Genomic DNA, 19,603 nt, shown 5'->3' with positions numbered 1-19,603 from the left:
TTTCGTATATTCTGCCTAAAAGAGTGCAAAATTTTTTAAAAGAGTCCTGTAAATTATACGTTAACTAATTCATATAATCGATTAGTAAGTCAGTAAAAACTTCAGTGAAGAGTTATTTATTTTATTAATAATTTCAGTTAAAAAATACATCTGAGAGTCCTGCACATTTGACAGTGATTTCAGTATATTCCACCAAAAGGTTAATAATAAACACAGATAATACTGGAAATAGACCGTAAATTTTACATTTAATTTCGTATATTCTACCAATAAGTCAGTGAAAAGTGCAATGGTGAGGATCCATGCAAATTGTATTTAAGCAGAGAAACAAGTTATTTTTAATCGATCAAGGCTTTTAAAATATACCTAAAAACATTAATATTACTCACCAAATTTATAAAGTTGTGATTTGAGCTCCCTTAAGCCTAACGCGATTCTGAAAGAAAATTTCCATGTGGATGGAGAATTGGTTTGTCCGTGACAAATCGGAGGGATTAAGGATTGCACGTCAAAACAGATTCGACCCTCTATATGAAAGGCAAAAAAATTAATCTTTTTACCTTCGCGCGCGATTTTAAGTTTGAAAAGATTCAAATCACGCGCTAAAGAATTATGTTTCGCACGCAAAGGTAATATTAACGTTTTTGGGGATAATTTAACAGCCTTAATCGATTAAAAATAACTTGTTTGACTGCTTCACTATCCCTTAAGAATTTAAAAAACAGCTAACTAGAAGCCCATTGTTTCCACATTTTATTTTCGAACTCAATGCTACAAATTTACTATAGCTTGAATTGAGTCCATTCAAGAGCTGAAACTTTGTTGAATAACCCAATAACTTTCGTGTTTACGACTTCCTTAGGATCATCTGTATTGATAATAGCCACAAATCTTCCCCAAAAAAAAAAATTATTAAAGGGAGATAGAAAAAGGAATTTTTTTCTATTTCCTTATTAAAAAAAACCCAATTCGCTAACTAAAATTTGCAAAGAAATATTAAATTTCAAATATTTAAATTTCCCCTTATGGGATTTACCAACTATCAAACGTGTGCTACTTAAGCCTAACTGCAAATTTTTAAATAGCGAAAATAAAGTGCTCCATAAAGTAACCTCAGATTTCTTGTACTTGGAATCTATAACATGCTATAAACTCCATACTAACATCTTTTTGAATTTAAGGGGTCGGACTTAAAACTTTGCAAAAATGTGCTCGCGTTTTATTTGCTAGTTGAAAGTGCACGTAATTTTTTTAACGTGCAGGCTGTGACCTAGCTAACTGCTATCTTTAAAACACATTATGCATGCCGTCAGGGGCGACGATTTCTACAACTCCGCCCCTTAATTAAAAAAAGCCCAGAAGGAGCCAATCTAAAGATTCCAAGTATTGCAGAAATATATTAATTAGTGGTAAAATATGCAGATACCTCTGAAGAAATTCCAGTGTAGCAGGGCACTCGCTAGGATAATGTTGATTGAAGATATAAAAAACACCAAAAAACATCCCTATGGCTGTAGATATTTTATCACCTGCGATGTGTTCATTTACGACCGCATTGTCCGTTGCCAACATAAAATAGGATGCTGTAGGCAAACTCTCTCCTTAAATGTAAAAGAAAAAGAATTAATTTATTTGTCTTACTAAAAATTCAATTTAAGACTATGCCTTAAACTAATTAAGAAATTAATTACCATAGACAATCAAAGTTGAATACTTCTCTATTTTCTTCAGTATCTCCGATGTGGGAGTACCTTCCTTCAAAAATTTAACGAAACAGTTTAGATTTAAGAAAAATGGCAATGCACGCCTTTAAAAACTAGAATAGATCCCTTACGTCAAACACTGGAAATATTTTTTCGCAATATTCTTTAAAATGATTCATAATCATTAGCATAACCGATCCTATAATATTAGCGTCCGTACGATCAGCTTTTAATTTTGCAATTACGTCCGCGCAATATTTTTTTTTGCTTTTCGCAAAAAAGTTTAAAAACAATGGACATTTTTCTTTGAAAAAATCCGCAAACAATTTAAGAACATTGTGCCCTAAAAGTTCTTGGAGGTGAATTTCCATTCCACTTGATGAGAATAGAAAGGGCCACCGAATTTGGATTTCCTTAATTTCCATACCATTATTTATATCCATCCTTTGAAGAGGGTACGATAGTCTCATTTTACTTTCTACCTCTTCGTGGTTAGGATTCATTTCCAAATGAAGTTCCAAAAGTTCTTTTCTTAGCTTTTCACATTGGATCAAACATTCTTCGCTTGTTTCAGGGTTAAATTTGTATTTTTCTGAATTTTGTAACTCCAGCCGTGGTTTCTTCATCCTATGCACGTCCTTCACGCGAGGCATGGCATTCTCCGATCTCCGAGAGAGGTGCTCGAGGCGGTTGTAGAGTTGATGAACAAAACTGTTTATGCCAGATCCAATTACTTTGTCCCGAAACTTGTCCACTATGGCATTCGGAAATCTCTTGGTGAAATGTTCGGCAATTTTACGCATGTCACTCCTTGATGGCCGGATACATTTTTTTAAAGAATCATCAACTAATTGTCTAACGATTAAATTTCGATCTTTCAAAGTCAAATTATCATTTTTCATGAGACTTCGTTGGAGTGGCTTTGTAAAAATGTCAATCTTTATCCTATACTTATTGGCCCAGTTTTCGTTAGTTTGTTCCATAATCTGAAAACATTACAATTGGTATTAGAAATATCAAGTACCATTATTATTGAATATATGTTGCTTATTATACCTGGGTAGCATCTATTTCCTGGTTTGTCTCTGAACCACTTGCCCCAGCTTGGTTGCTGACAAACTTATCTTTTGGTGAACCTCGGTTTTCTTCGGCTTTTAAATGTTAAGGTAAGTTTTATAATCCCACTGCAGATAAATTTTCCAAAATTGTTACCGGGAAACTTACTTGGTACGACTTGAGTTTCTAAAGTTTTTGCATACTGCAAAAGTTTTCGAATTTGCAAAGGTTTTAATCCAGTCTCTTTTAAATCCAATTCTGTGACATGCTGCAGATCGTTCACGTTTTCAACACCGATTACTATCAATTTTGTAGCCACTACATCCACTACAGATGAATCGATTGTAGTTAAGGCCTTGGTTATTACAGTTTTAAGGTTTAATTCTAGAGAAACGGAATTGTTTCCCAAAGGATCAGTTGAAATTTGTGTTTTTTCACTGTCCGCCATCTGAAAATATAATTGAAAAATTATTGTGCGAGAATAGCAGAGTTAAAATTGTCAATTTCAGTCAATTATATAGAAAAAACTGTCTATTAAGTACTCCAAAACAATTCTTTCGTGCTGATACTATTTTTCGCGAAGTCCGACAGATGTCAAAAATCAGCACTACCTATACCGCAAACTTTTGTCAGATATAAATTTTTAGACAATATTGAAGAAAAAGCGAAGAAGAAATGTGCATTGGAAGCCCTATCAGGTTTTTGAGCACTACCACCCACAATGAGGCAAAAGAATTGAAAGAAAAATGGCATGATAAACATCCTTGTAGAGGCATATTTGGATGGGTGCCTAATCTCCCAAATTATTTCTTCTCCCTATTTAATTTCTCCATGTTAAAACCAAGTATATGGGTAATATGAGGATAGGCATAGCTCTTATTAAAACCCCGTCCTTTTTTTATATATCAAACCAACCTACCTTAAAAAATTATTTAACAGTGCTGTACATTGTGTTTTAGCGTGATTATTTTCTTGCCAGATATATTATAGCATGGCAAAGGGTAATAATCAGCTAAGTTGTTGATATTTATTAACAAAACACGAAATTTGGGTCAGTCCAGGTGAAATCAGGCAGTGTCACGACGGCACCATCACCGATGTTGAGGAAACTTTAACCAGTTGAAATATACACTATTTCATCGGGAAATCCAAGTTTTCAAGTTAAAATTCAATCTAGATTTTAAGATATCAATAATTGAAAAATCTGACATGGGGGAAGGAAACTTTTCACCCCCAATTCCAGCGATTTTGACAGCCGATATCTAGGTAATAAAACCAAATATAACCTTACAACCTTTTTTATTCTTCAAATGGGTGGTAGAGCCTAGATTAAGCTAACAATAGTTTGCGAAGAACATTTTGTTTTATTTCTATAAATCATCAAAGTGCTCTTTGAATTCAACCAAACGCGAAAAGTAGCCTATAACTTAATATCTCCCGATTCCAAAAACCAAGCTAAAATTAATCAAAGATAACGCTTTCTGGTAGTAATTGAACCGGGGAACACGAAAACATTTCTAGATTTATGGTACGACCAAGGGATGCGGTGCCATTTGACTTCGAACATCGCCAAGATTTGAAAAATATTAAAAACATGGTGGTCTTTGAAGCCGTGCCAAGGTACCACCACAATTGAAATATGTACCAAAGTACAAACCATCTGAAAGCCCTTGTTTTAATCTATAAAATATCAAAAATCCAAGGATGATATAGAATTCCTTCGTATGTAAACGTGGCATCAAACCTGAAAGATAATCTGAAAAAAGTTAATATTTTAAGTTAGCCAAAACAATCGGAAAATGATTACGAACGCAATATAGATAAGAAATTACTACTTTTATTGTATGAAATGTGCAGTAACAATGTTGTTTTCATTTAAATACACCTAAATGAAAATTGTTGAGGCACTGGTTCTGTGTTAGCTAAATTGTTTATTATGATCATATTGATTCCTCTTTCTGTCTCAACAGTGCAGCCCCACTAGTCTTCAGCCTCAAGTTGTCTAGAACTAAGGTCAACAAATTTATTTTCTCATGGCGTGTAGAATTGTTAATTATGATTTTCATGGCTTTCATTAAATTAGGTAATCCTTCGCAGTTTTTACAGGATTTTTGAAAAAAACCAGGTAAATGTTTTTCAGTAGAACTATCACTAATCAGTTTTCAAATTGCATTTTCATACGAGGTACTTAGTTTTGAAATCTTTGATTTAATATATCCGGGTTTTTCCTTAGCACTAACTCTCTTTACGGGTGACTGCCCAACAGCTGCCAGGCTCAAGTTTAAGTCACTTTTTTTAATTTCTTCTTCAGGCAAGAACATTTCCCCGCTTCCGCAACTTGATAGAAGTTCGTGATCTTCCAATTCTTTGGAGCATAGTTTTTGGCGGTTGACGCATAATTTTTTTCCTGGTAGAAGCTTTTTCGTGCAAATTGGTTTGATGAATTTACGGAAATTGCATAAAATGGAACAATTGTTCGAAGATTTGCAGAGATGAACTTCTTTGTTTTCCGAAAGGGTCACAGCAATATCTTTGTAGGCTTTCGAACTTTGATATCAACTTATTTTCGTGATGAAAACCAAGTGTCACACTTTCGTTAATTGCAAGTCCAATTCTAAGATGAAGAAGCTCTTTGTTTTTTTCGGATAACGAACTCAAATCTACAAATTTTTTATTCCCGGTAAAGTCTGTTGCGTAGCAACTCTCGTTTAAATGAAGGCCAAAAGAACAGCAACCATCATCAACATTTGGTATATTTAGTTCAGTCTCCATTTTCTAATTTAACACTTGCAAAGAAAGGAACATAATACTCGTACAACCCAGTTAAAAAACCTAAAATGACTAAAATATTGGAAGGCGAGCTAGCAGACAGCTTAAGGCTGAAGACTAGTAGGGCTGCACTGTTGAGACAGAAAGAGGAATCAATATAACCATAATAAACAATTTAGCTAACACAGAACCAGTGACCCATCCATCAATAATTTTCATTTAGGTGTATTTAAAAGAGAAGAACATTGTTCCTGCACATTTCATACAATAAAATTAGTAATTTCTTATCTATATTGCGTTCATAATCATTTTCCAGTTGTTTTGGCTAACTTAAATTTTAACTTTTTTCAGATTTCCTTTCAGGTTTGATGCCGCGTTTACATACGAAGGAATTCTATATCATCCTTGGATTTTTGATATTTTATAGATTTAAACAAGGGCTTTCAGATGGTTTGTACTTTGGTACATATTTCAATTGTGGTGGTACCTTGGCACGGCTTCAAAGACCACCATGTTTTTAATATTTTTCAAATCTTGGCGATGTTCGAAGTCAAATGGCACCGCATCCCTTGGTCGTACCATAAATTTAGAAATTTTTTCGTGTTCCCCGGTTCTATTACTACCAGAAAGCGTTATCCTTGATGAATGTTATCTTGGTTTTTGGAATCGGGAGATATTAAGTTATAGGCTACTTTTCGCGTACGGATGAATTCAAAGAGCACTTTGATGATTTATAGAAACAAAACCAAATGTTCTTCGTAAACTATTATTAGCTTAATCTAGGCTCTACCACCCATTTGAAGAATAAAAAAGGTTGTAAGGTTATATTTGGTTTTATTACCTAGATATCGGCCGTCAAAATCGCTGGAATTGGGGGTAAAATTTTCTTTCCCCCATGTGAGGGTTTTTCAATTATTCATATCTTAAAATCTAGATTGAATTTTAACTTGAAAACTTGGATTTCCCGATTAAATAGTCTATATTTCAACTGGTTAAAGTTTCCTCAACATCGGTGATGTTGCCGTCGTGACACTGCCTGATTTCACCTGGACTGACCCGATTGGTTTCACACAGCTCGTAGACGTCTAAATTTAGCGAACGGTTTGACTCAAATAATGTGAGGAAACATAATACTTGGTCAGTTCCAGATTTGTAAATCAACATTGTGTTTATATGTCCAAATATCAAATGGTTTTCCGAAGCCTCAGTAACGACATATAAACCTTTTTCATAGTTCGTTCCCTTGTAGTCCAATCGGTTCAAATAAACGGTGTTTTCACTTTGAAGGTAACATCTTTGTAATTCTTGCTGCAGCTCAGTTGAAATTGAGTCTTCGTTAATACTGGAGCTTAAGTAGTTAATTGTGGGTGGAAATGGCGTTCCAGCCATAAAGTAAGCCTGTTGCATTTGGTGTTTTTCTGACAGGGTCTTTGTAATATTCACAAAGTTTTTGGTGTTTTGGGCAAATTTTTTATATACGGTGTGTTTACTCTCGAAGCGAAGAGTCCAAATTCGTATCAGAGGCCCGTAATGAAGTATAAGTTCAGGATAGTGTTCTAGGAAGTAATGATGTTTTGCTTTTAACTTGTAATTCGGGAAAATGTTCAACAGGTCTTTTTTATATTGCCAGAGCAAAGCTACTAATAACGCGATATTGATTTTGGAAATTTTGGGTGCCATTATTATTTCAACTATCTTTTTCAGTTGTAGGTAAAGGTCCCAAACCGGATCTAAATAGTCTTTTATCTTGTCTTTTAGGATTAAAGATAGAAGTCTCAAAAGACACCAGATCTGAGAAGCATCTCCAGTTAGCTTTTTACAGTTCGGTCTTGCAGCGCAGGGCTTATTAGCGGCATCTTTTCCTACGTATTTAAATTTAGATAATTTCCAATTTAAATAATTCCACGAGAACCATTTGTTTACAGAAATAAATTGATATAAGAATTGATACAAATCGTAAGCTACAACCCCCTCAAATAAATCATGGGCGACACAAGGGCCTAATCCAGGATTGCACACGTGGAAATATTTTAGTTCATTTAAGATGGATTGTCTCATTATCCCATTCACTGATTTCAAGTCGGGCCGCTCAGCTAATTCTTTTAGACTTTCTCTATAATTATCAGGTGTTCTCTCTGGGAATAGTCCGTCTTCGTGAAGCTTGTCAGATGTAACGAGGCAGAAGCGACAGATATGTCCGTTAGTAAAATGTTTCTGAAATCCTCCAATTTCATGGTTTCCGAGGTTATCGCCTATAAGGCTCGTTACAAAAACCTTGTAATTTTTACCCCCAATTTCCAACCCCTCAGATTCTAGAACTTTAAGGTCGGTGACTAGCTTTCTAAGACAATTATTGACATCTTTGAAATATGAATCTCTACACAATAAGATCAACTGTATGTGGTTAATTGTTGATCTATACTCCACGGGTATATTAATCAAAGTGTAATACACTCCCACGATCTTGTGTATACATCTAGCTGACCCTAATGGGTTGACAGTCTCGAAAGCGTCTTGAAAGATTATGAGATGAATAAAGTTTTTGCTATCTTCAATGTACATATAGTCGCGACAAAACACCTCTCCATCGCTGATGTCTTCCAGAATTTGATTTTTGCCAGGTACAAAAGTTGGTTTGGGAAAATTGAGGATTTTGGCCACTTCCTCGTTTGATATTAATTTTGTCAAGGAATCCTTTATGGGTACGTAATGATAAAACGTCTTTTGCCCATTTTCATATCTAAGAAAAATTTGGACGGGGCTGATATAGTTTAAAGTCTTCTTGATGAAATTGTGACGCAGATGTTAGTACAGGAAAAATAGGTTTTAACCCGCAACAAATTGAAACAAAGCTAAAAATTTCAGATCTGATAGATTTTTGAGCGCTCTTTAACGTGGTGTGGTCTCCCACACTCTCCCATTGGAGGAATGTCCGCCATATTGGAAAATGGCGGACAAAATCGTGAAAACGTTTAATAACTCCAGTTCTATTTATTCGATTAACACGTAATTAGGCTTCAATTGTAGAGCACCTTCAAACACATAATTCATCTCTTAAGATATTTTGCCCTACAACTAACCGGAAGTTCACAATCTGACCCTGAAGATTAGCCTCATGTAAAAAATGGGGATTTAAAGCATTTATGGTTTCTATATTTTCAGAATACGTTTCCAAAATTAAACATATAGTTCGTATTACTGACAAATTTTGTTTCTTTTCTGGCAAGAGCTATATTGTATAGTACGGAATAGGGTAAAACAGCCTTTGTACCATCATAAAACTTAATGTTTTAATATATACCATTGTTCGCCCACACTTGTCAATACGACTAAAGTTGAGTTAAAGCGTGAGAAACAAAGTTGACATAACCAAGTGTATACTTTAATTGAAGATTATGGAATTGAGCTTTTGAATTAGCTTCTCTTCCACCAACAAATGCGGCAGCAAAGCAGCATTCAAATAAGAGTTTATCACCGAGTTCAAACGTGGCTTGGAAGCAGCCTAAATGCTAGAGAATGGGGTTGGAGACAGGTAGGATCTGAACTCAAACCAATCGTTACCACTCTACAACCTGCTCCAGCTGAGCTTCTGCAGATGATCCCTCGTAAATGCAAGGAAGTCTGTGACTTGAAATGTGAATGCGGTAAAACTGGTCCAGTCTGTTCTTCAATTTGTAGACAATGCAAGGGAGTATCTTGTTCAAATGAACATTGAGATTTTGAGGCTCAACCTCAAGTAGAGGACTATGATTAAACTTAAGCTTAACCAATATTGATAAATATACTAATATACAAGTTGGTAAAGCAAAATAAACCTTTCCGATACGAGACGCAATTAAGAGGTTATTCTTAAATAATTAAGAAAATATAATTGATATTACTTACTTTAGTCGTCAGTAGTTTAACATTATTCTACTGAAGTCGTTTTAAGAAACTTTATTCCTAAAATAACAATTTTTGGAAATTTGGGGTATATAAGGGGATTGATTCACAATAAATGATAAAAAATCCGCAATTGCATGAACCTTTGGTTGAGGCCCTGCAATTGGGAGGCTAGACGTTTTTCGTAACCCTATCGCCACGCACTTCTTGATCCTAACGTTGGGAGTAGAAGCCAAAAATTATACTGCGAACACGTTTGCTCCGATTTGCCAACTGCGAACGCGGTGACCAGCACACACAGACAGACACCCTCCTCCATTCACGTCCAGTATAATATCTCTCCGTGACGTCATTGTCACTTAAAGAGGTAAAAATATAATGGGAATAATATATTTTAGGTTTAAAACCCGCTTTGCATTTATTTCGCTTGAAACCGTTTCGAAATACTCAAAAATTAGATTTGCCTTACCTTCCGGGCTGGATTGTGAACTTCCGGTTAGTTGTAGGACAACATATCTTATAGGATGAATTATGTGTTTGAACGTAATCTACAATTGAAGCCTAATAACTTGTTAATCGGGCTAGTAGAACCAGAGTTATTAAACTTTTTCTCGATTTTGGAAATGTATTCTGAATATAAAAACCATAAAATGCTTTAAATTCCCATTTTTATATGAGGATAATCTACAGAGTCAGATTGTGAACTTCCGGTTAGTTGTAGGACAAAATATCTTAAGAGGTGAATTTGTGTTTGAAGGTGATCTACAATTGAAGCCTAATTACGTGTTAATCGGTTAAATAGAACCGGATTTATTAAACGTTTTCTCGATTTTGTCCGCCATTTTCCAATATGGCGGACATTTCTCCAATGGGAGAGTGTGGGAGACCACACCAGGTTAAAGAGCGCCAAAAAGTCTATAATATCTGAAATTTTCAGCTTTGTTTCAATTTGTTGCGGGTTCCGTCTATTTTTGGGCTAAAATGACTGTACTATGTATTGTTTTTAATTTTTCCACAGCTTCTTCCATAACATCTGTTTGAGAAAATACATCCAGGACACGGTTAATGACGTTTTCATTTACTCCGCCTGCAACTAGATCCGTTTGTAGCTTATTCACCATTTGAGATTTTTCGACATACAGCAAACTGGACATCTCTTCGGCAATAAATTGTATTGTACTGCTGGGCAGGAACTTTTCTGCTTGTAGTTTCAGGAAAAACATGCCTAGATTATCTTCAAAGTTATTCGATTTAACTTGACTGTTCTCTGGCTGAGATTCTTCAATGGTGTGGCTTATGTTTTCAAAAATTTCCTTGTTTCGGACAAGAACGTGACTGTTGAGGTCTTGTTTGTCACATAAGCGCTCACAGTGCATTTTAAATTTAGTTTTGTGTTTGCGGCTTAAGTGGCAACTTAACGATGCCGTTGTTGTATATTTAGTGGTTTTACAATCTTTCATTTGGCAAGAAACGGTGAAGCCTTCATTTATGTGGACTTTTAAGTGTGAGTAGAAAGTTTTTAAAACAGTACATTCGTAGACACAATTTGGAACTACACATCGCAAAACCTCGCTTTCATTTATATCTGGCCTTAGGCTAATGGTATTATTAGTTCCTATTTTTAGTTCAGATTTGTGTTTTCTATGAGCGTGGCTCTTAAAAGAGCTAAAAAGTTTAAAATACTTTCCACAACAAGTAAAGTTTACGTTGGGAACGTTCTTGTGCAGACAACAGTGTGTGAAATAACTTCGGAACACGTTTGTAGAAAATGAACAATCATTTTTCGAACACTTTAAATTCATGGCCTAAAAACAAAGCGAGAAAACTCTTTATTCCATCTAACTGCATTCCTCAACATTAGTCTAATAGGCCAAGATTACTAATATTTTGAAGTGTTAAGACGTATTTTTTGTTTGTCCTTCAAAATGCTTCAACTAAGGTCAATCTCGATGCTGGTCATGCATAGTGTTTGAAAACTCATGGGGAAAACCCCTTTACGCCCCAAAGTATGTGTTTGAAGAAGAGAAAATTTGAGTGAATAGCTGCCTTTAACAGAGCCGAAGTCAAACTAATAGCCCGAAGAGAAAATTTTAGTGAATAGCCCCTCAACGCGCTACCTTTAACAGAGCTAAAAAACCTAAAGTCAAACTAATAGCCCGAAGAGAAAATTTTAGTGAATAGCCCCTCGACGCGCTACCTTTAACAGAGCTAAAAAAGCTAAAGTCAAACTAATAGCCCGAAGAGAAAATTTTAGTGAATAGCCCCTCGACGCGCTACCTTTAACAGAACTAAAAAAGCTAAAGTCAAACTAATAGCCCGAAGAGAAAATTCTAGTGAATAGCCCCTCGACGCGCTACCTTTAACAGAGCTAAAAAAGCTAAAGTCAAACTAATAGCCCGAAGAGAAAATTTTAGTGAATAGCCCCTCGACGCGCTACCTTTAACAGAGCTAAAAAAGCTTAAGTCAAACTAATAGCCCGAAGAGAAAATTCTAGTGAATAGCCCCTCGACGCGCTACCTTTAACAGAGCTAAAAAAGCTAAAGTCAAACTAATAGCCCGAAGAGAAAATTTTAGTGAATAGCCCCTCGACGCGCTACCTTTAACAGAGCTAAAAAAGCTTAAGTCAAACTAATAGCCCGAAGAGAAAATTTTAGTGAATAGATAGCTTTCACACATGGAGGATTCATACCATTTACACCAGGAGGCCTGGTGTAAATGGTATGAATCCTCCATGTGTGAAAACTATCTATAGCCCCTCGACGCGCTTCGGTTAACTCTGACTACATTCCAATGCAACTAACTATTTCTTAGTTTAACTCTGCAATACATTTCTTCGCTTAACTCTAACCACGTACATTCCCATTCTCGAAAAAAACGTTCACGGAAGCTCTCACCTCCAGGACAACGTCCACCTCCACCCCCACCCCACCACCACTTCCATCCCAAGTCAACTAAGAAGAAACTGGAAATTTGAAATTTCGGAAAATAAGGAGAAATATAAAGGTTCATTATAAAAACTACCCAGTATTATATAATTTTCAGTTGAGGTACTAAGAACAGTTACGATTACAATTATAATCTCACAATAAATTGCATAATATTTTTAATAAATCAACCAGCGTTTAGGAATGGTTTTCATGACCAGTAACCTTTACGTTAACCCGCATTAAATCAGCCAAGATATAAAATTGTACTTCCTATCACCTGTTAAAGGGGAAAGGGGAAAGAGACGCTGGGCCCTGGGTTAAAAATTTAACCTGCCCGTGGCATAACTAGTGACATTGCCGAAGCGATGGCGGTTTTTCCGAGAAATAAAAATGGATGAGGGGTTTTTGATTGAAAGGGACAGGCTGAGGGACCGTCCATAAACTACGTCACGCGAACAAAAGTATTTTCTGACCCCCCCGTCCCCCCAGATCACGCTTCGTCACGCTTTTCTCAGACCCCTCCCCTTAAAACCACGATCCAGCTATTGAGAGTCTTCATACGAGAAAGAGGAAGTTATAAATTTATTTTGATAAATTGGCCACATTTCTAGCTTTACCTCCAATGACGAAATAGATAGTTTTCACACATGGAGGTTTCATACCATTTACACCAGGAGGCCGGTCTATCTGGCGGACAAAAACCCGTCTGCTTTTGTCCTCCAGATAGTCCGGCTTCCTTGTGTAAATGGTATGAATCCTCCATGTGTGAAAACTATCTATAGGCCGATCCTGAAAAAACCTAATGTCGCGCTTTCTTATTTCGCGAAGAAAATAAAAGTGAAAGATTTACAGTATCATAGTCATAAATAATAGTATCTTACATAATTAACACGACATACGCATATAGATTTAGAAAACAGGCAAATAATCACGTACCTTTGAATGGAAATCTAAATCTCTTTGTACAAATAAAAATACCAAGGAGATGAAACCACCTAAATGAATAATATATAGTTAGAATAAATTAGTTCAAGGTGACACGAAAAAATGCATTCCAAAAAAAACTAAACATAAATACCTTTGGACTTTATCACAAATAGAAATTTGAAGCAAAGTTGAAGCTACAATGTTGTAGCCTGACTGTGGCCGAAAAATTACTTAAGCGCGACTTTCCTAAAAAATTTCCTCTTTTTTTCAACAGTTATGGAAACACGGTAAGCATGCAGCCGCTTACTCTGTTTCTCCTTTTTGGAATAAGACTCATAAGAGAGACGCCAAGCATCCCTTTGAGTATATTTGCAAGAAGAGGGTAAAGGAACCTTTTGTTGTCCACATTTTGGCGCGAAAGATTGTCGACCGGTGCCTTAAGGGCCTTTCATACGAGCAAATTTTTATCTCCAAGTGCGTAGTTGACTAGTTTATTTATTTATTTAATGCAACTCAAGGGATAGGGTTGTGAAGCCGCCAGGGCTTGGGTACAACCCCCCTCTATGGTAAAAACAAAAAACAGCGTAGTAGTACATAAAAAAGAACAATATGAACAAACAAAAAACAAAAACGAAACACCAACAAAATAAATTAGCTGGTTTTGTGTAAAATCATCGATACGTAATAATTTAAACAGGAATTTCAAAGCAATCAGGAAAACGACAATTTAAGTCAGTGGCGTCGCTAGGCCTTTTTTTGGGGGCTATAGCCCCCCCCCCCAAATTCCAAACTTAGCCCCCCCCCAAAAAAAAAATCCGCAAACCCTACCAAAAAATTGCTGTTAGCAACCTAAAATTCTGGGGCAATATATAAAAAATTATAATGGTAGATTCGTTAAGTTTCATCTCTGCAGAGATGAATTTCAATATCAAACAGTACAATTTTGAAGATAAGAACAGATGGTGACAAGTAAAGTATTTCATGTTCTTTCGAAGGAAGTCCCATTAGTGTGGACTAAAATTCTCATAATAGGTTCCGTAGTTTTTATCAATAAAAGGTTGTATATCTTTAAAATACGAATAATTTCACGTTGACACAAATTTACGGATAGTTTTAAAGGTCTACACATTTTCCAATGAACCCATTATGCAATTTTTTTATTAAGTTCTTATAATAACTAGTTTGTCCAGATTTAGCCCCCCCCCCCAAATTTCAAACCCTAGCGACGCTACTGATTTAAGTTTCACTTTAGATTTATATGTCAATTTCAGGAAGAAAAAGAGTCTATTAAAAACAAAACGGCCCACAGAAAATAGTTTTTAATCTGCAAAGAATCCCGAAACGATAGCCAATTACATGGGGTATACGTTAAAAGGTAGCTCTGATTAATAAATTTTTCAAGTTGGCGCAGATATTTTCAAAACAATGCCGACCATTTTTATAACATGGCTCCCAGTGATCCCATAATTCCTATAATATCCTATAATTTCGAGATGATCCTACAAACAACTATTATTTCGAGATGATCCTATAAACTCCTATTATTTTGAAATTGATCCTATAATTCCTATATTTTCAGCTAGTTCAGTGTTTAGGGCTGCACTTAGTCAATCAAATATAAATATACTCCCAAAATAACGAAACTGGGGAATTTTCAAGTAAACAAGGCGACCCAAGGGCTCGTAATAGTAGCCACATCGTACGAGTGAATAGCCCCTCTATACCCTACTCTAATGAGTGGATAACCCCTCTATACTTTACCCTAATGAGTGAATAGCGATATCTTTTACAATGCTTAAATAAATTACCGTGCATAAAATAAGAGTGAATAGCCCCTCGATGCCCTACCCTAAACGGTGATAGAATTATTACCCGTATAAATTTACTTATGCCGTAATTGTAATATTCCGGCGAAACGATGAACAGATAGTTTTAGTGATTATCCCCTCGATGAGTTTACAACATAGACTTATGCCGATGCACACTTATCGCTTCTTATAAATTTCTAACACGAACTTATGGTCAGAAGAGTTTGAAAGAGAAAGAATTCGGTAAAACACCCAATAATTGTAATATCCCGGTGCCTTAAGACCATTCTAAAAAGAACGTCAGTAAATACTTGCTTTTGCTTTCAAAATTTCCCTCGATTTCTTTGAATGTTGAAAGAGGGGAGCGTGAAACTCTTATTGTCGACGGGTGAGAGAGGAATATTTAAGGGAGAGTATATGGCTTAACCTAACTATCATCATTTCCTTCCTTTTAAAATACACGAACGAAAAATATCACCTCACCACAATTCTCTCCCATTCACTCTCCCTTCAATGACGATCGAAATATTTTATACTGTCTAAGGCAGTTCTCTTTTACGCCACCACCACCAACAGGCCAGGTCAAACTAAGACCCTCATCGTAGATGTTCATCATACGATGTGGCTAAAAACGAGTCTACCTTTCAAAATAGAATATAGGTTCATTACCTGATGTTTATCATGACCTAGTCTCATTAAATAATAGGGTTGAAAATAATTTAAATTACTTTTTACAAATAATTAAGGTCAAAATTTAGCGTTTTCTAACATAACATGTTAAATCACAAACAACACTTAACTTAAATTTAAATAATTCCTCGCTAAATCCACCAATACTTCAGTTTATAACCTTCTGTTATATTCTTTTTCACCTTACTCATACTTCAATTCCTGTATTTTTTGTATTTATTTTCTTTGGTAAAATCTTTTTGTGTCAAAAAATACCCCGTACGTCATCGGAGTGATTGACCTAACCCTTCCCTTTAGCCAAGGTAAAAAATCATCCCAAAAACTATAAATAGCCCGAGCTCTACACTACAGGTATAGGCTCACTCTCACTTTCGCTCCCCCGAGAACGACGCCTCTAAACGGACCCCCTATAGTCCGTCGCTATACCCTGCCTTGTATTGGAAGTCGCTCGAACTTTTCCAACCAAAGTACGGGTTGTTAACCTTGGACCCTCGTGTCCCCGATCTCGCTAAACAAAACCCCCTTTGGCACTTAGAATTATCAGTTTGACCATTTTTATTTATGACAATAAACTTAGTGGTTTTTTTATATAGTTAAAATTATTCGTTTTGGAGTTTTTACTTTAACGCGGCCACGCAATTATCGTTCCAGCAACACTCATCCTTTAGATTTTCAGTAACCCCTTAAACTCGAGACCACATAACGTCACTTTACTTCATACACTGATCCTATAAAATCCTATAACTTTGGAATTTTTGTCCTATAATTCCTATAATTATTTTTTTTACTTGCTTTAAATTTGCTATAAGGTTTACAGAATATTAAGTAATTTTTAGGAAAACGGGCTTTTAATGTAGATTTGACTTCTCAAACTGTAAATTTTACATTAATGATACCTGTAAATACTACTGCAGTAACTACAATTTCAATCATGTAATATTGTTTTTCAGATAATCACTATAATTTTTACATAAGCTACCGATATTGAGTTAAAACGGGCTTTCATGTGCAATTAGCTTTACAAACTGTAAATTTTACAATACTATGCTGAAATTATTACAGGACCTACTCGTATTCCGAGAATACAAGCAATGCACGCACTTTTTCCCCGCAAATAATACAGGAGAACAGTAGTATTTACAGAATTATTCCGTAAGAAGGAAATACGCACGGTTCATGCTAAATTTTCCTGCAAAAACTACAGTTTTTTCTCTGAGTGTAGTACGTAAATGCATACATACAGCCATACAAGAGTGTCCTTATTTAAGATCCTCGTGGTGTTATTAGCGGGCGTTCAATCCTTTAGAATAGAGTGGCTCTTAATATGGTAGAAGCCAAGGGTTGAATGAGGGAAGTTTGCCTTAGGGCTTATTTCTTTTGGGAAGCCCATAATGAGGAGCCAACGCTTAGAAAAGCGATGACTTCAGCCGACTCTTCTTTAAAGATAAGCGACGATAAGCATCGAAATACATAAGACACTAACACCAAAACTCACCCGAAGTCACAATCAACTATCAAATGCAGTCTCTATTACCAAAGGCAAATAAACAGTGAGGATGTAAGGAGATCCAAAGTAACAACGTAGAACTCTTTGCTGATCCATTCCCTATCGGCATACTAAGGGAAAACTCGCATTTGGATATCAAGGAGAGTACTTCTGTAAACCGAATTACAATTTCCAACCAGGTTTTCACTACGAAACCTTTGATAACTCCAAGAAATCAAAATATCGAAAGTCGAATCAATTGTTTTTTAGGGATGAGATTAAAAAGTAATATTGAAGTAAAGATCTAATTGATTGATTTTGAGAGTAAGCTGAGAAAGAAATATATCAAGATTTGTTTGGTGTGTGTTTATTTTACTGAGAACACACAAGCCAATGTTTCATTAAACTATCCAGTTCTCAATTGCTTTCTTTTAATTCTATTTGCTTTGGATTGATGGAACTTCCGAAAATAGCCTTATGAGGCGCAAGAAAAAAAAAAAAAAATTGCAAATATTTTTTTTTGGGGGGATATTGATTTTCGTTTGAGATTGGCGGTCGCTCGGTCCTGAAGGAAACGGGTCCAGAGTAGTCAAGCGTTTCTTTATAGAGGGCGCCGCTATTCATTAACGCGGCAGAACAATTTTATCTTTTGAGCCATCGGCTTCGCGATTATGATTGAAAAAATTAACCGACAGTTTTATTTTATCGTCTGCGTTCTTATGATGTGCTGTACCTCACTACTTAAATTCTGTCATATCCAAGTAGCGGTTTTCCTTCCTTTAGAGACCATCTTTAGCACCATCTTGCTTTCAAAATAAAATTAATGTTTGCAGCGATAGTCTTTTAGTAAGTGGTTTTTATTATCAACATCCAGTCTCAAAGCAAAGCGCAAAAGTCGGCAAGCAATTTTCCCCCCTTTAAAGGTCTCTTTTTTTGCGCCATCTTGCGCTTAAAAGAAGCAAATACAAATTAAGCTGTCTGAAACTTAATTTTCCCAATAATTGCAAAAAATTTAAATTAGAAGATGACTGTTCACTTATGGTTTGTAAAAGTAGTGATAGGTCTTAAAAACAGTGGATGTTTGTCAGCGTCTGTGAGAAAATGAACTTTGACCTAATATTTAAATTGACCACTAGTGGCGTCCCAATAGCTCAAGCCTATTCCAGGGTAAGCTTCTTTTTGGAGTTGGGAAAAGGCGCAGTCTAGTTTTGGTTATCATGAATGACAGTTCCTGTACTCTACTCACCCTCACCTTTAATTTATTTATTAGTTGTAATATGTTTTAGTTGATCTTGTTATCGTTTAATTAAAAGCAAAAGTCCATAATCCCCCTCGAAGTACTGAGATGTAACGGTTTATACCCTGGCCGTCTTCAGTGTGGAAATTTTGTTCCAACCCCGCCGTTTTCCGAATAGTTTTGAGGAAATATTTTCCCCCCTTTCAAGCCGGGCTTGGCGCCAAAAATATTTTTGAGAGGGCAATTTTTTCACGGACGGAGTGACGTTGGGTAGTATTGTATGGAACGCCGTTTCGGCCAAAGTTATGTACTTGCTAGGTTGTTATATAGTACGAGGCAAGTTATTATATAGTACGAGGCAAGTTGTTATACAGGGTGGCTTCGGTATTTGTGGCCAATAGCTTCTATGGGATAGTATTATTCCACTGAAAATAGTATGTTTCCTACCATATTGTGTTGCAGGATTGATAACGTGAATATTAGATATGTAATGCAATAGACTGCTGTAATCGAAATAATGTTTAACGTATTGCCTACAGTTTAAAGGGAGGGTGAAGTAGAAAATCAAGTGATTTTTTATCGATTTTTCTACTAATTGTAAGACCAGTCTGCATAGTCAAACATCCAGGAAATACTTCCGAATGATTTTAAAATTCAAATTAGGTTCAGATTTTAAGGATAATTTTAAAGAAGGTCCTCCGGCCAATCGCGTAACGTCTTGCCTTTTTATTAACAAAATTCTCGTGGCATGTTACGTGTTGAATGAAATTTATCATGAGATTTGATAAAATTCGCGCGCGACGTGATAATCATGGCGCTAGACATGGAGCGTGCCACGAGAAATTTGTTAATAAAAAGGCAAGGCATTACGCGATTGGTCGGAGGACCTTCTTTAAAATTATCCTTAAAATCTGAACCTAATTGTAATTTTAAAATCATTCGAAAGTATTTCCTGAATGTTTGACTATGCGGACTGGTCTTATAATTAGTAGAAAAATCGATAAAAAAATCAGTTGATTTTCTACTTCACCCTCCCTTTAAACTGTAGGCAATACGTTAAACATTATTACGATTACAGCAGTCTATTGCATTACATATCTATTATTCACGTTATCAAT

General features: G+C 35.8%; 1 protein-coding gene across 2 annotated transcripts; it reads right to left on the bottom strand.

Annotated features, from left to right (window-relative positions):
- Positions 1–231: 231 nt before the first annotated feature.
- Positions 232–13,987, bottom strand: LOC149621439 (uncharacterized). Of its 2 annotated transcripts, XM_089853731.1 has the most exons (13): positions 13,416–13,987; positions 13,274–13,332; positions 10,529–11,215; positions 9,880–10,443; positions 9,414–9,768; positions 6,585–9,272; positions 2,928–3,207; positions 2,760–2,854; positions 2,186–2,689; positions 1,835–2,116; positions 1,692–1,755; positions 1,427–1,601; positions 232–891 (listed from the first exon to the last, which is right to left on the bottom strand). In XM_089853731.1, exons 6-13 carry the CDS (start codon positions 8,088–8,090, stop codon positions 783–785), a joined length of 3,015 nt encoding a protein of 1,004 aa, XP_089709857.1. In that variant the 5' UTR covers positions 8,091–9,272; positions 9,414–9,768; positions 9,880–10,443; positions 10,529–11,215; positions 13,274–13,332; positions 13,416–13,987; the 3' UTR covers positions 232–782. The 2 variants fall into 2 exon arrangements, with proteins under 2 accessions (XP_089709857.1, XP_089709856.1); XM_089853730.1 differs by lacking the exon at positions 9,414–9,768 and having other exon boundaries at positions 1,835–2,689; positions 6,585–8,268; positions 10,402–10,443.
- Positions 13,988–19,603: the final 5,616 nt, after the last annotated feature.

Source organism: Phalangium opilio, unplaced genomic scaffold, assembly GCF_054372755.1.
Source record: "Phalangium opilio isolate 3A_F unplaced genomic scaffold, DU_Popi_V2 ptg000204l_1, whole genome shotgun sequence".
Taxonomy (NCBI): Eukaryota; Metazoa; Arthropoda; class Arachnida; order Opiliones; family Phalangiidae; genus Phalangium; species Phalangium opilio.
This window is presented reverse-complemented; position numbering and strand designations above follow the sequence as displayed.

Excerpts from the sequence above, each read along its gene's own strand:
- LOC149621439 (XM_089853730.1), bottom strand. The coding sequence starts at position 8,090 with ATGTACATTGAAGATAGCAAAAACTTTATTCATCTCATAATCTTTCAA. Across the intron at positions 2,690-2,759 it reads AGGAAATAGATGCTACCCAG|ATTATGGAACAAACTAACGA; the intron begins GTATAATAAGCA and ends TAATGTTTTCAG. Across the intron at positions 1,602-1,691 it reads TTCAACTTTGATTGTCTATG|GAGAGAGTTTGCCTACAGCA; the intron begins GTAATTAATTTC and ends TTTACATTTAAG.